We start from the raw sequence: 16583 nt of genomic DNA, 5'->3' as shown, positions 1-16583 counted from the left end.
AAAAAGCAAAAAAAAAAAACCCTAACAAAATAATAATAAAAAAATAAAAATGAAAAATTGAAATATCATTCCTTTGGCTGGCTTAAGATCCCAGTTTTCTGGAATGTCTGTGATTTTTGTTGTTCCAGAGTCTGAATTTAAATCCCAGCTCTGCACTCCTCTTTGTGTGACTCTCAGGAAGCACTTCTCTCTGAGCCTCAGTTTCTTTGTCTATAAAAAGGCAGCAATTGGTAAGAACTTATGGCTTAAGTGCCTATATGCACATAAAGGCTAATGGTCATTAATAGTCACTATTTGTATCTCAGCTGTCTGCAGGCAACTATTCAAGAACATTAATGTCATCTATATTGTTTTACTTTATTACCAAATTAATTATATTTTAAAACTGTAATTAAAGACTACAAATTAATCCCTGCTTATTTGTATATTTATATACTTGTATATGCATGTGAGAGCAAATACATATAAAGGTATATCAGTAAGTACTACAAATTGTTACATGAATAATATGCAAAAGGAGTAAAATTAGATTTGGGATATTTAAAAATATATATTATGAATGCTCCCCTGGGTACCATTTTATGTGTATCTCAGAGATTCTGACATATACTATTTTCTTTGTTATTCTTTTCTACACATATTATCGTATTTATTTGAAGTACCCCTGCATCAACAGTTTTCTTAAGATTAAGATTTTAGCATCTCTAGCCAGGAAGACTTTTTCCTTCTGACTTTTAAAAAATGTATTTTTATTGAATTGTGATCCAAGAATATTATATTTATTATTTATTTTTATTTATTTGGGATTTATTAAAGTTTGCTTTGTCGCCTTTCCAATTCACCAAATAGAAGTATATTTTTTCCAGTTTTATTGAAAAATAATTGGCATATATTAAGTTTAAGGCATACAGCATGATGGTTTGAATTACATATATTGTGAAATATGTTCCACTGACATCCATCTTCTCATATAGATACAATAAAAAAAAAGAAAATAAAACATAACGAATTCCTTCTGTTACTGTAGCCCAGCTTGTCTGTTGGTTAAGTCCTAGTATCCCATTTGTGGTGTCTGTCTTCAGGGAGAAGCGTTTCTGTGCCTGAGGTCCTGGCCTGCCAGGCTGGTGTAGTGTCAGGCAGACAGCTTTCTGTGTAACATGGCAGTCAGACTCAATGCTCCTCCCAGGCTCCACACGCATCGCCACAGAATCTCTTCATCTGAACCCAGGAGAGGTTATAGGAATAATGCCCTTCCCCAATCTTCCTTAATCCCACTGATAAAAATCAGGACAATTTGGTGTCTCCCTTGACCCTACCCCCACTCTGCCCACCATGAGACCTCTATTTGTGAGTTCCACTAAGGCAGCTTTTCTCATCTTCAGCACTCCTGACATCTTGGGCTGAAAGTTTCTTGGTTGTGGGGGCTGACATGTGCATAGTAGTAGGATGTTCACCAGTTTCCCTGGCCTATACACACTGGATGCCTATACCCCCTTCCTCTGTGTGATAAACCCATTTTCAGACATTGCCAAATATCCATGAGGTGGGAGGTTTAAATCCACCCCTGTTGAGAGCCAATGGTCTGAGGCGCGTGCCAGGTCATCTGTTGGATTTGTACCTGTGTAGCACAGGGCTCCAAATATAACGTGCTGTCAGTAAACACGCTCAGCAAGGACTCTCCCCCAGCCCAGTTCCCAGCAGTTACGGAATGTTCTTTATTTACCAGATGGCAGGAACACAATAGCAGTGACATAGGTCTAGGAGCTCAGGTAGAGAACTGGTCACCACCTCCTATAATTGGCCACTGGCAATTACGTCCTCTTGTTTCTTTGCTGAAGATACCCTTTGCCCTGCTATTATGACACCACACCCCATTCCTACCAGCTCTCATGGCCTTGCTCCGGCTGCAGCTTTCATTTAGTTGTGTAACAGTGGAGGTGAGTGAGCAATCATTTTCTTCCGGGAAAATTTAGGCAAGGGGTAAAGAGAGTAGTGCAAGCAGCAGGATTTGTATATTCCAACTCTGGTCCTTTTGCCCCAGAGAAAATTCATTGGCATCGACCTGGTTTGACATCTTTCAACCCATAGCCTGAACATTTGGGTTTACTAAGGTTTTCGCAATGTTCTTCCATATATTAAAGAGTAGTCTGGCCGAGACCGGTTTGGCTCAGTGGATAGAGCATCAGCCTGCGGACTGAAAGGTCCCAGGTTCGATTCAGGTCAAGGGCATGTACCTGGGTTGCGGGCACATCCCCAGTGGGGGATGTGCAGGAGGCGGCTGATCGATGTTTCTCTCTCATCGATGTTTCTGACTCTCTCTCTCTCTCTCCCTTCCTCTCTGTAAAAAATCAATAAAATATATTTTAAAAAAAAAAAAGAGTAGTCTGGCTTGAAATACTAGTAGATGAGAACAGAATATATTCCAGTGCATGCTTTCCTAATATGCTGGGTGTTGTTCGAAACCCGGAGAAACCATTGAACCAGACAGACAAAGCTCCGTCAGCACTTCATTCTGGCAGATGTGTCCTCCCCAAATGCCTTGTATTTATTAATGTGATCTGAAAATCAAATTTATATGTCTGCAGTGATTTTGTTCAGATAGATTTTGGCTAAAAGTTGTAGCATTTAGAGTAAGAGCCACAGACCTGTAAGAATATTGCTTTCTCTCTTTTTCTTTTTTTCCAACTATGTTTTCATTGATTTTTAGAGCGGGAGAGAGAGAAACATCAATCGTTTGCCTCCTGCATGCACCCTGACTGGGGATCAAACCCGCAACCCCTCAGTATACGGGACGACGTTCAACCAACTGAGCCCCACCATCCAGGGGGAAAGTATGTCTTTTATGGGGGTTAGAACTTGCTAGGGCTCTTCTTTTTGGTGGTATGTTAGTTATGTCACTTGTGTTTTCTAGTGTGCTCTTTAAAACTATTGAAGAAATACTGTGAAAATGTATTTCCCCCCTGCTATGTGAGCCTTCCCTCCCGTTCATCTGACTGGAAGTGGTGCTGTTCGATGGAGACAGCACTTCAGAGCTGGAAGCTTCCTAAAGCCTCTAATGCATGGCGCTGTGGGCACAGCAGTGTGACAGCAGTGCCTGTCCTCTGCCCTCCTGCTGATGAGGCCTCGGGGAGGGGCTAATAGCCAATGAAGGCTGTTTTATCAAAAGAACTCGATAGAAAATCAAGCAGACAAAAGGGCAGTGACATTAAGGCCACATTAAGCAAGCTGTCCCGGGGAGAACAGGTGTCGCAATTGCACGGGGATGTGAAGAAGGAAGGGGGCTCAGTCTGGCCTGGTTCCTGAAGCCGCAGGGGCACCTGGCGGGTCTTCTGATCAGCACCTGGCTTGTCCTCAGGGTCTCCGGTCTGTGTACTTTGCCGATGCTAGCTCTGCGCTCATGTGATGCCACAAAGTACCAAAGGAAGTGCCTGGAAATATGCCAATTCTTACAAAGTTTTATTTTTTTACTCTCCATTGCAGATACGGTTTTGGAGAGGCAGGGAAGCCTAAATTTGGCATTGAACCTAATGCTGAGCTTATATATGAAGTTACACTTAAGAGCTTCGAAAAGGTGAGAGAATACCAGCTTCTCTGAAATCGTGGTATATTTCTTCTCTGCCCACTTCCTGTGCCCTATAGAATGTATTTCTGGGTGGCGTAGTCAGTGGTCTTACTTGTATGTTGTCTTGTCTGGGACCCCTGAGCCAGCATGGCTGACCCACAGCTCCAAAGCGCAGTGTTCAGAGTGTGTTCCTATGTGTCAGCCCTTTTTTTTCTTTTTTCTTTTTTCTTTTTTGGGTAGAATCCAACACTTGTTCCCTATTTGTTCCTAGACTTGTTCTTTTTGTACTTTTTTCCTGGGTTGAAGACAAAAAGGTTCACGTTCTGCCAAGCCGCTCCTTGGAGGAGGGGCGCCGTTTTCCAGTGCTGAACGGACTGTACCCTTCTCGGGAGCGGCGAAGAGGCCCTCAGCGTGGCTCCAAGTTACTGTCCAAAACTGCAAGGCTTCATGGGCCACCAGGCTCTGTGACAAGGAACACGGGGACACCCTGCTAACCCCAGGCCTTTTCTTTTCATACCTGTCCAAGTAGAAAAAAAGAGTTTGTCAGTGGCCTTGAGGGCAGAAACAGCAGGCCTCTAGAGTATATTTCCATCTCCCTCCCCTGGAAGCTCCCAGCAGCAGCCTCACCGGACAAGCACAGAGCGTGTGCCCAAGCTAGACATTCTGTGGAGTCCAGCTGAGTCCCTGTGCAGCAGTCACCAGAGCCCACCCCTCCCGAGGGCCCTCATTTGGTGCGCCTTTCTTACGCTTCAGGGCTCCCTCCAGCTTCTGTGCATTAAGCTTTGGACTGGAAACACGACTCTGTTTTTCACTAGATTCTGAAAGGAGACCATTGTCAGTCCAGTAGACCTGAGCTTTGGGCTAAGAAAGGCAGGGGAGGCCCTCTGCTTTGGGATTCTCCCCTAGCAATGATGCTGCTGACCAAACCTCACACTCATGTTCCTCAAAGCAAACATGTTCTCAACATTGACCATTGCTTCTTGTCACAGTACCTCTTTAGACGGCCTGCTAGCTCAGTACCGATCCTGCAGCTCTGCCGCCACATTGTTAGAGAACATGCCTTGCATATGGTTATGTGGGCGTTTGACTTTCCTCTTCCCTTTTTAATGAAGCAGCTCCCTGTCCCTTCCCACCGGGGCCTTCCTTTGCCCACAGTGAGCTGGGTCTGTCATCGCCCAGGTGCATCCATGAACCTGCTTTATTTGAAACCATGTGAAGAAGGGGTGTGCTGTGCAGGCAACGCGATTTGATGTTCTGCCTCGTGTTAAGGACATTTAGTACTTCATACAGACTGAACCTAATAGAAAAACGCAAAGGACCCTGGTTACTAGATTTTAAATGATAGAGCTAATTTGTTGGGAAGCAACATGGGGTTGCCAGAAAGACTAGTAATTTTCATTATTTACTTTGGAGGGGTGGGAGTGGAACACCAGGAATACATCACCAAGTGTCTTGAAAGAGAATTTTACAAGTACCCACTTAAGCTTATAATTCCTACACAGCAAGTGGCTCTGACATAGCCTTGTTTTACCTGAAGGACCCCAGATTGTTCTGTGGACTCTGATCCTCCTAAATCCAGTTGTTCATAATGGAAGTGTAGTTGTCTCTGGATTCATACCTTTAATTAGGGAGAATAATGACATATAATACAAATGAGCAGATGATCATTAAATCGTTTATCTATGGCTTTGGAATTGTGTTTTTACATCAGCTTTACCCAGTTATGTTTTGCTTGAAATTCCCCAAGGATACATCTGCAGGTGGATACAGTGTGGAAGCTTTATATATCTGGCTGCGTTAGAGTGGAAAAGACAACTACATGGCCTGGATTTTTAAAATTCTCATGAATACACAACTGTGACTTGCCTGCAATAGTGTTCCCATTTTAGAGTTGAAAACCAAAGCCTGAGAGAAACAGCTCCAAGTCATAATGGCAACTGAGTGGTGCCATTTATGGGAGGGAAATAGGAACCCTAGCTTCTGTTGTGTGACCTCATCTCACGCCTCTCCAGAGACGCGCTCTGCCGCAGTCTCCTCCTGGGCAGCAGGGTCCCGCGCAGCTGTCATTGGAAAGCCAGTTCTAGCCAGGCAGTGACTAGAACTCACTTTGGTGGTGGCAGAGTTTTAAAAGACAGTGTGTTTGAGGTGTAGGTGGCCTCTACAGAGAGCTACTGCTTGTTCTATGGGCATCAGCTGACGCCTTTTCCTTCTCTATTCACCTAACCATTGTCACATATTTACATAACAGGCCAAAGAATCCTGGGAGATGGATACCAAAGAAAAATTGGAGCAGGCTGCCATCGTCAAGGAGAAGGGAACTGTGTACTTCAAGGTATGTGAGTTTCTGTCTCAGAGAACTCACTCAGAGGTTAATGAACTGTGCTGGTATTCCCTGCTCTGAATTTTATCAACACCCCTCTGGATAAGAGTAAGCCTGAATTTTTACAGGTCTATCGTTTACAGTATAAAAAATAGTGAGAAAGAATGAATTAAGGTGACAAAAGAATACAAATGCCTCTTTTTCTTTTTTCTTAAATCCTCACCAAGGATATGCTTATTAATTTTTAGAGAGAGAGAAACACCAATGTGAGAGAGAAACATCGATCGGTTGCCTCTTGTTTGTACCCCAGCCGGGGACTGAACCCACAACCTAGGTATGTGTCTTAACTGGGAATTGAACCCACAACCTTTTGGTGTACAGGACAATGTTCCTACCAACTGAGCCATGTGGCCAGGGCACAGATACCCCTTTTGCATGGACTACTCTGGATTGTAACCCTCCCTGAAGAAAGACCAGCGTGGCTTGCCCAGCCACCCCCACTGGATCACTCACTGCAGACATGAGGCATCTTGCTTTAGTTCATAGTTGGCACCAATGAGTGTCTGTGGGATGAAACAAAGAAAGAATAAAATAATTGTTAGCTGTGATGGAATTCATAAGGGTAAGTTTCACATCATTTTCCTTTCCACCGTCTTAGTGGAGTCACTAAGGCACGTGACAGAAGGAAAGAGAACAGGCACAGATTTCAAAAGAAACTGACTGAGCCCTGGCTGGTTTGGCTGATTGGATGGCGTGCCAGCCTGCAGACTGAGGGTTCGATTCCTGTCAAGGGCACATGCCCGGGTTGCGGGCTTGATCCCCAGTAGGGGGCGTACAGGAAACAGCCAATCAATGATTCTCTCATCATTGATGTTTTTATCTCTCCCTTTCCCTTTCTCTCTGAAATCAATAAAAATATTTTTTTTAAAAGAAACTGATAGGAGATGATTCATTTCTTCTGATGGCCACACACCTACTTTTGTGAATGATCTTTGTCATTCATTGCTTCTCGAAAACCATTTCTTGTAACACCTAGGAAGATGTGATTTCCTCCGTTAGATCTTAAACCCCCAGATTGAGGACAAAAAAGAAATAACACCCTGTTCAGTTCTAATCAGAGTGCCCCTCAGTGCTTCCCACTCCATGGACCTGCTCTGTGCCCGCAAAGGGCTTGGTGAGCAGTTAGAGAAGAGGGCAGTGTTGTTAGGCTTCCTTCTTTCTTTTTTTCTTGCCACTGCAATCCAAGAACAAAAACCAGATGCTGTTTTCAGCAGTCTACAGCAGCGATGCACACTGTGCTTCGGCACGTCCTTGTGGAGCATTGCTTCTGAGATACGCTGTTGGTTGACTGCCTTGTCTGGAGGGAGTGGAGGCCACGTGCACTCACATGAAACGCCTGGAGAATTCTGTGAGCCTGCGTAAGCAGAGTGAATGCAGCCCAGGAGCAGCATGCATGGCTATTGTTTTCCAAACTTGGATGGGAAACCCATTACTAGATCATGAAATCAGTATTGTGGAAATGTATATTGCATTATGTACTAAGGATAAATGTTTTATAAATCTTTTGTTTACTTGTGTATGAATGGGTAGTGGATCATAATATAAGACATTTTTAAGACTTATTTTTTACTATGGGTTTTGGTTAAATACAGTTGAAATATGTTGGCTTACATAATACATAATTATTTATATTTACTTTTAACACTTATTATATATACTGTATGGATCACCAGAAAACAGTGGTGAAATGAGCTCTGAATTGGAAACTGGGCTTTATGATTCCAAATGATTTAAAGTCATTTAAATGCTAAAGAGGTTATTTTTTCAGTTGAGGGAGTTAGATTAGATAATCCCCAAGTTTCTTCCAGCCCTAAAATCCTATAAATTTTTAAACTCTCAAGAGCAAGTTTGATTTTTTAATTCAATTATGTATACTGGATACTTCTAAACTATTCATTCCAAGTGTGCTTTTTATAAACCCAAATACACAGTACACTAGAATAAAAAGAAAATTTTCTGTAAAAATCCCTTTAGACCACAGGTCCTGGATAGTGTTTCCTATATACCTGGAGTCCATTAAAGTCCTTAAATGTATTTTTTTATATTTCCCAAACTTCTAAATAGAACATTAATAGTTGGGGCAGGGGGTTGAGGCGCTTGGCATTTAACTAGAACCATATCAACTCAATGTAGCAAAACAGCTCGACGATTCAGAAACTATTGGTTGCTGATGGCTCATAACTTTGGGGAACATTACTGATAATGAAGTAATGCTGCAAAGCCACAGGCCATATGGCTGTGTCCCGAATATGTATACAGAGAGATGCCAGAATTTGTGACCAGTAGCAAAAAGCATTGCTTCGGTGTCTATACAGTTACTGAACTTGGTTGCTTCTTAGCACCACAACTGCAGTAGTGATTTGTGTGTTTCAAAATATTGTGAACCCTCTTAAAATTACTGATCTTTGAATAAAATCTGGATCAGCAGTCACACATATGGAACATATTATTTTTAACATGCAATTTGACAGACGAAATCTTTCAAAACACTAGGCTATTGGGGGAAAATTAATGAAAGGTTCAAAACCACTGACCTAAGCCTTTCTCCCAGAATGTCTCTGAACATTTTGTACTTCTGAACACTTCCCCAGAGGCACCTTCCTAATTAGAGGTAAAAGATCCCGGCAGTGAGCCTACTTTTAGCTCTAAGGCCTCAAACTGGTCGGTGGGTCATTTCCTGTCCACATTCCCTTTTCAGAGTTCAGGGCAGGTTTCAGCGCTCCACCCTGCCCTCCTGGGCCTCGTCTTTCCGGGGATTGGCTTGGAGTGTTGTCCACATGCAGGCAGAGACGTCCAAACTGGGTGACGGCAGAGATGGTGACATAAAAATGTGCATTTCATGCCATCAGGGCATTGCAGCTCCAGTTCCATTGATCTGCGATTTGGTTTACACTTTAGTGTGTAAATCTCTCTCCTAGGAGGGTTGGATTTTGGTTAGCTAAATAGGAACGATTTTGCTGCATAGATTGTACATTCCTCCTTTTCAGCCTCTGAACACTGAAGGGAAGAAAGGTAGGAGAGGACTCTTTTCATGTGGCTCTAAACATAATTAAGCCTCGGTAACAACGTGACATCATGCCAGGCGCTGTGCACCTCAGGGAAACAGAAATGGTTTTTATGTCCTCCCTCTTGCTGGCAGCAATCTGCAGGACAAAGCCTTCACTCTCACACGTGCTTGGTATTTCTTCTGACCATGCGGTGGCGAGAAGGCTGCGGACCCAGCAGTGACATGGGGCGCCCCCTTGTGCTCTGTGGGGAAAAGGCATTTCCAAAGCAAGCTAGTTAAGGATCGTCTTTCAACCACGGAACCCTTTTCAGACAAACAGGCTTTACTATGTTTTGACCACCCTGGCTGAACCAAGAAACCAGTGCTATGATTTAGAAACAAGCCATTTATGAGTCAGCCCTGCTTTTTTCTCCTCCTGCATTTTTTAAAAATTGATTTTAGGGGGGCGGGGGGAGACGGACAAACATCTATGTGAGAGAGAAACATTGATCAGTTGTCTCCCAGAGGCACCCCAACCAGAAATAAAACCCGCAACCTGGGTATGTGCCCTGCCTGGGAATTGAACCTGCCACCTTTTGGTGCAAGGGATGATGCTCCAACCAGCCGAGCCACACCGGCCAGGGCTCCTTCTGCATTCTTTTACTGCAGGATTTCTCAGCCTTCGCACTATTGACATTTGGGGCCAAATGATTCTGTGTTAGTGGGAGACTGCCGTGGCGCTGTAAGTTATTTAGCATCATTCCTTGCCTCTACCCACTAGATGCCACTAGTACATGACAACTAAAGGACATCTCCAAACATTGCCAAATGTCCCGGAGGCGTATGTGCCCCCAGTAAAGAACTCCTGTTAGCACATCAGAAGCAGAAGTACCACAAAACAAATTACCTGTACTGTGCTCGTTAGAAGGGATCTAAATAAAATTATGTATGATTGTGATATATATGAAAGAGCTTTCAAGAAATTAAAATGCTCTTTCAATGTAAAGGAACTACTATGAAGTCTATTACTTGTTTTTCTTTTTAGAAACTGTAGGCTTCTACCATTCTGATTATTCCAAACCCACCGAAGTTATAAGATCTGGTCTTTGTCCTCCCTGGCTCTCTTTTTCTTTTCCTATAACAAAATATGAGGAGGTAATTAGAACTTAATAGGTGAATTAGTGAAGGAGGAAAGAGGAAGAAGAAACTAGGCATATGGGAAAATGTCCTTACCTGATCTAAATGAAATGACACCCTTCATTTCTACCCACCTCCACATTGCCCCCAATGATAGAAGATCTTTGGATTCCATAATTATATTCTTTGACCTTATATTAGTCAGCAGCCCTTCATTAAGGGCCTATTTGTACTAAATCCTCAATACTCCAGAAGGGTTGGAACATGCTTCCTGTCCTCAAAGAGCTCCCGGTGCAGCAGGAGAGGGTGACAGAGAAAACGCCAACCCTGACACTGGGGAGGGCTGCTTCACCTGGTGCCCAGAAAGGCGCACTAACTATGTCTTAGTTACCTCGGCTGCCGCAGTGAAACGCCCGAGACTGGACTTGAACAATAGGAATTCCTTCCTCCCAGTTCTGGAGATGGCAGTCCAAGGCCAGGGTGCCAGCAGGGTCTTGGGTCACAGAAGGCATCCTTCTTGCTGTGTCCTCACGTGACTTTCCCTAGCTGCTGTGGGTGGGGAGAGAGGAAGCAGGGAACTAATTCTATCTGGTGGACACCCCCTACAAGACTCCCCTAAACCTGATTGCCTCCCAAAGGTCCCATCTCCAAAAACAGTACATTGGGGGCAGGGCTTCGGTGTATGAATTGGGAGGGATTCAGTTCAGTCCATAGGAAGTACAATATGATTTCCTCAAGAATTTCAGCATTTACTCTGAAAGGGCCTGGTTTCATAATCTTGCAACTTGTATCACAAATTTCTGAGGTGAAGAAGAAACAGACTAACTTTCGTAGCCTCCTTCAGAAACCTCAGTCCTTCAGCACTGCCTTTGTCAAGTGGAACGGGGAGCTCTCTGTCACGCCTTTCCTAAGCTCCCTCTGAAGAGGGGTGCTCAGTGGGGTGCAGCTTTGGCCTCATTCAGACCCAGACTCCACTTGGCACTGGTCTACTTCATCCTCGCCCAAAATCGACGTCAGGGCTTCCTTCCAGGTGAGCGCATTTCTTAAGCCAACCTCTTGAGTCCTTTGTAGCAGGGACGTTCTTGTAGACCTCTGTGATTTCTCTCTCAGTGAGTGAGGGTGGAGTGCATGCAGAAAGTTTGCCGGCCCTGGTGTAGGTCGCTAGGTTTGTCAGGATGTATTTCGTGCACGGTGCTGACGCCCAGGAGCCCGGGAAAAGGCACTTCCCCTTCAGTAACCTAGTGACAGGGTCTGGAACTACGCACCAGCCTTTTGGAAAGTGGATGGATGGACGGATGGATGGATGGATGGATGGATAGATGATAGATAGATAGATAGATAGATAGATAGATAGATAGATAGATAGATATCGGCACCACAGAATGCAACCCCAATGCCTTGCTGCCTCCTCGCTGAGAGCACTGCCCCCTTGGAACAGGACAAGGGTAAGGGCAGGGCAGCGTCTGTCCTGACCAGCTCACTGGTCACTGGACTTCAGAGAGAATGGAAAAGTGCCTGGCTAGCCACCCCTGAGAACAAAACAAATCATGAAATCCCAGGGTTTGTATGAGGAGGTTTCCATTTAGAGGGTTTGGTATTCCCAGGGAGGCCTGGGCTTGCACTTCTCGTGTGCCCCTCTAGAGCCTGTGTAAAGAATAATGCCCAGCTCTTCTCTCCTAGGGAGGCAAGTACCTGCAGGCGGTCATTCAGTACGGGAAGATAGTGTCCTGGCTCGAGATGGAATATGGCCTGTCCGAAAAGGAATCGAAAGCTTCCGAGTCGTTCCTGCTCGCTGCCTTCCTGAACCTGGCCATGTGCTACCTGAAGCTCCGAGAATACACCAAAGCTGTGGAGTGCTGCGATAAGGTAGCGTCTGCGAGGCCGGACTGCAGAGGCCACACATCTCTCCAGCCTCATCCCTGGTCTGCCTTCGCTGCTGCTCGCCAAGGGTTGAGGGTTTTTCATTTGGCTTTATTTTTTTCGTTTGGGATTTTTTTCTCAGTATGAACTGGGAAGTTCAGAAAGGTTTTGATTAAAGACTTTTCTGATGCCTAGACTATCTATATATATGAAAGCCTAAGCGACTGAACGACCAGTTGCTATGACACACACCGACCAACAGGGGGCAGATGCTCAATGCAGGAGCTGTCCCCTGGTGATCAGTATGCTCCCACGCCCGGCCAACCTCCCAGGGTCCTTTCCCCCCCGCCCCCCCCCATGGCCCTGATTGGTGCAGTCCCTCTCCCTGGCCAGCTGGCCCCAGTTGACCCCAATCAGGAGCAGCTGGCCAACCTACCACGGTCCCTCCCCTGGCCAGACAACCTCCCTTGGCTCCTTTACCCCCGCTGCTGGCCAATCTCCCACTGCCTCAATTGGCCGCATCACCAGCCAGGCCAAGGGACCCCACCTGTGCATGAATTCATGCACCAGGCCTCTAGTTTATAATAACGCATTATGAATAAAAGTTTCGATAAGAAACAATTTTATCCATGACCTTCCTTAAATTAATACCACTTGGTATCAGATTATAACTTGGTATCATGTAATTCCTCAGGTTCAATTTAATAAGAACAAATGTGACTTAAGCCTTTCAGGACTTTAATAAAACTGCTCATACTGAGGATATATAAGGAAGTCACTGTTATCATCAAATTTATTCCCTAGTTAGGAATACATATAAATAGTGTGAAAGACCCACCGAGCATCAGAAGCCCTCTCCCTTTTACATTTGTGTTATTAATACTTTTCCTGAGCTATGAACCCAGGTGTTCGTGAAGTTGTCTGTCGGAAGTGTGATTCTGGTGTTCTTATGCACATGTATGTGATGCTGACCGTTAGGTCAGGTGTCTGGTCTCAGAGCCAACAGTATGTGTTATGCTATGGGTAAAAGCTAACAATCAATTGTATCTGAAAGATAAACAGGGATAAGAAAAACAAGCAACGATTTCATATATTCTTTGTAAGATTATTTTTGAATTTTAAGATCTTGAGTTTTGTGGATTAATATGTTCCTATCATGTTTTACTCAATTTTTGCCAAAGAAAAAATGTTACTGTTAATTACATTTTGAGCTTTTTCTTCTTTATTTTTTATTATAGTAGTATAAAGTTATTCAAGTTTAAAAATTACAAAACATACAAGAAAGTAAAAGTTCATTTATAAGGTTCCAGTTGACCATCTCTCCCAAAATCATTCATTGATCTCACACATATTCCTTCTATTTTTTCCATACAGTGTAGAGTAACATATATGTATAAGTTCTTTTAAAAATTAGAATGTGTAGATTCAGACACATAATTTTATAAAACGAGAACATTTTTCTGCATATTCTCAATCTGTCATAAAACTCTCCTTCAGTCTTTTAAATACCTATTGAGGATCCATTGCACACATCTGTGGTTTGTCTCACCGTCCCGTTTGGTAGCTATCCAGGTGGTGATGTTACAGATCACGTGGTGTCTCTGCATACTTGTGGGATTGTTTCTGTAGGATAAATTCCTAGAAGTGGAAATGCTGGGTCAAAGACAATAATTTTAATACAGTAACATTTTAAATTTAAATATATATTATTATTGAAGATTACCAGTAGTTTTTTCCTCAACTGACAAATTTTTTTCATTTCTTATTGCACATTATTTTCATTGTTTTACTTCTGTGATTGCCTGTTCACCTTCTTCGACTGCATTATTGGTCTGTTTTCGGTTGATTGAGACAATCTATACATTATGACTCTGAACGCTTTGTCTGGCAGTAGGGACACTAGGACCCCATTCTCCTTACTTGTCTTTTAACTTGAGATGGCATCTTTTTCCATAAGGAAAGTTTTAATGTTGACGGAATCAAATCTGTCTTTTCCTTTCTGGTTAGAAGTCTTCCCCACCCTAAGAGTATAAAAAAAACCCATTCAATACTTGTAATACCTACTTGAAGTGGGTTTACTTTTTTAAAAAAATAATTTTAAAAATCTATTTTTATTGGGCAGTGCATGTAAATATACTTGATTTAGAACTTATTTTTGTGTTTATGATGTGAGGTAAGAATTAAGTCTTATTTTCTACATGGATAACTACTGCTTTGACCCCTTTTTTTTTTTCAAGTTAACCCTGTCCTTACTGATTTACATAGTCTGTCTTGCTTTGTTCTGCTCCACTGACCTGTTTGCTCACGGGCTACTGACCAAACTGTTTTAATGTCAGTAGTTGGTAGTACATCTTTTTCTCAGGTGAGGCAATTCTCCTCTTATTATTTTTGTTTATCCAAAATTTTCTCAGCTATTCTTGGTCATTTACTCCTTTCAATTGAACTGTAAAACGAACTTCTCAAGATCCCCCTTCCAAATCCTTTGGGGTCTTTAGAGAAATTGTATTAAACACAGGAATTGGTTTGGGTAATTCGTTGTGTTTTGATCAGTAGTATGTAATAACCTTGAGCACATCTTTTCAGTACACTTTTTCTAATTCCCTGGCTAGAGAGCTTTAGTAAGTTATTTAAATACTGAGTTTCTTTCAAAGCCCCACAAGTTACACTCATTCTTTCTGAAACATACACTTTGTGTTCCAGGCCCTGGGACTAGACAGTGCCAATGAGAAGGGCTTGTACCGGCGGGGTGAAGCCCAGCTGCTCATGAACGAGTTCGAGTCAGCCAAGGGCGACTTCGAGAAGGTGCTGGCAGTCAACCCCCAGAACAAGGCCGCGCGGCTGCAGATCTCCATGTGCCAGAAAAAGGCGAAGGAGCACAACGAGCGGGACCGCAGGATCTACGCCAACATGTTCACCAAGTTTGCGGAGCAGGATGCCAAGGTGTGTGCGGGCGCACTGGCCGTCGGGGAGATCCGAACTGACCTCGCCCTTTGATTTATAGTCTCCGGGGACAGCCCCACACCCAGGCACAGCCCAAGGAAACGTTCCAAGCTGAGAGGCTGGGCTGGTCCAGAGGGAGCGTGGGCTGCTCTGCTCACCAGGGCCCGTAGTAGAGGCACTGGCCTGTCCATGCAGGCGCTGAGGCAAAGCGACTGCCTAGACATGTACTAAAGCTGTTATTCTTTTTAAGAAAATCAAGCACATCAGGTTTTTTCCAGGCAATACCTCCATGTTGAGACCTCTGTTTTCCCGGAAATGGGCTGTGGTGGGGCTGCCCACCGCGTGCCCTCTACTTGGAGGCTCGGGAGCCAGCCTGGCACGGGGTGAGAAAGGCCTGCTCCCCGGCTGCAGGCTGCGTTCTGCTCCCGAGCTCACCCTCCCCTCCAGCTTGCCACAGGGCCCTGGTTATCAAACAGTGGGAAGCTGGTCATTTTAACTGAAGACAAGTAACCGCTCCCACTCCGTGGGCAGCTGGGAAGCCTGCGTAGTCCTGTGCTGCCCCCTCCCGTTAGAGCGGACAGACGGTCTGCGGGCCAGGAGCTAACGGAGCATTCCACTCTTTCTTCCTCAGGAAGAGGCCAGTAAAGCGACGGGCAAGAAGACTTTAGGAGGGGTCACCAATGAAAAAGAAACAGGAAGTCAAGCAGTGGAAGAAGAGAGAGCCAGGGGCCATGTATGACACCAGGCAAAGGAGGGAAGAGGCTCTGAACTCGGCCCTCCTCCACGGGCTTTCCCCAACTCAGGACTCAGCAGTGTTCAATGTCAAGTTCATCATAGTCTCTGTGATTCTGGAAGCAACAGGCAAAACCAGTAGCTTCCCCCAGACCACACCCCGCTGCTGCCCAGAGCTCTCACCAAGGGGTGGCAGGGACCACTCCAGGGGGGACAACAGACGGCTGCCGGCCTGGAGACAGCCAACGGTGGAAGTCCAGCTCATTTCAGTTGATGTCAACTTTCACTGCCCAGTTCAGGGTCCCTTGAGATAATCCTAACAATTTGGGGCTATTAGGTTTTACATTTAATTGAATTTTAATAGCAATTCAGAAACCTGAAAATAAATGCTTAATGAATTTCTCCTTTCTTACAGTTGGATGAGGGAAAGGAGGATGAAGTTGTTGTTTTTAAGTAACTGAAGTGCTGCGAATGCAACTGTTGTATTTTTAACCAACAGAACCCACAGTAGAGGGGTCGGTGCCCCACAGGCCCACGGCCACATCACAGACTGGAAAGCCAGGACCTCAAGGCCTCAGGGCCACTTGCTTGCTGTCGTAGCCCAGCCCCTGTGAGCGGCCACCTGTGGCAGTGGGTTCCTCCCGCGCCCAGCCCGCCCTCAGCAGGACCCCTGCCAGTCCCAGCTCTCCCGCAGGTGGAGGTAACATTTTTCAGATTCCTGTAAAATAACCTTCACGGTCTCTCTGTTTGGGATGGAGTTCTGAGAGGCTGAAATGTGAAAAGAGCAATCAGAACTGCGCTTCTTCTCCTTCCTCTATTCCTTTTAGGGAATAACTGAGTGCAGTGCTGCCTGCCGGCATCGCCACTGCAGCACCTGAGTCCATGCTGCCCGCTCTGAGGGACGTAGACTGTTCTCACAATACCTCTGACTGGAGGGGATGTATCACATATCCTCTTAGGACCCATGCAGCTTTCTTTGTTGTCTT

The 16583-nt window shown here is 44.6% G+C and overlaps 1 protein-coding gene across 10 annotated transcripts in view; it reads left to right on the top strand.

The window, feature by feature from the left end:
- Nucleotides 1–16001, top strand: part of FKBP5 (FK506 binding protein 5) — a 116500-nt gene extending 100499 nt beyond the window's left edge. For all 10 annotated transcript variants that reach the window (XM_015560855.1, XM_015560857.1, XM_015560856.1 and 7 more), the window contains 5 exons: nt 3481–3571; nt 5811–5894; nt 11746–11931; nt 14626–14865; nt 15497–16001. In XM_015560855.1, the coding sequence (XP_015416341.1) occupies nt 3481–3571; nt 5811–5894; nt 11746–11931; nt 14626–14865; nt 15497–15604 (709 nt within the window). In that variant the 3' untranslated portion in view covers nt 15605–16001. The remainder of the gene's footprint in view (nt 1–3480; nt 3572–5810; nt 5895–11745; nt 11932–14625; nt 14866–15496) is intronic.
- Nucleotides 16002–16583: the final 582 nt, after the last annotated feature.

The sequence above is a fragment of the Myotis davidii genome, unplaced genomic scaffold (genome assembly GCF_000327345.1).
Source record: "Myotis davidii unplaced genomic scaffold, ASM32734v1 scaffold1036, whole genome shotgun sequence".
Taxonomy (NCBI): domain Eukaryota; kingdom Metazoa; phylum Chordata; class Mammalia; order Chiroptera; family Vespertilionidae; genus Myotis; species Myotis davidii.
This window is presented reverse-complemented; position numbering and strand designations above follow the sequence as displayed.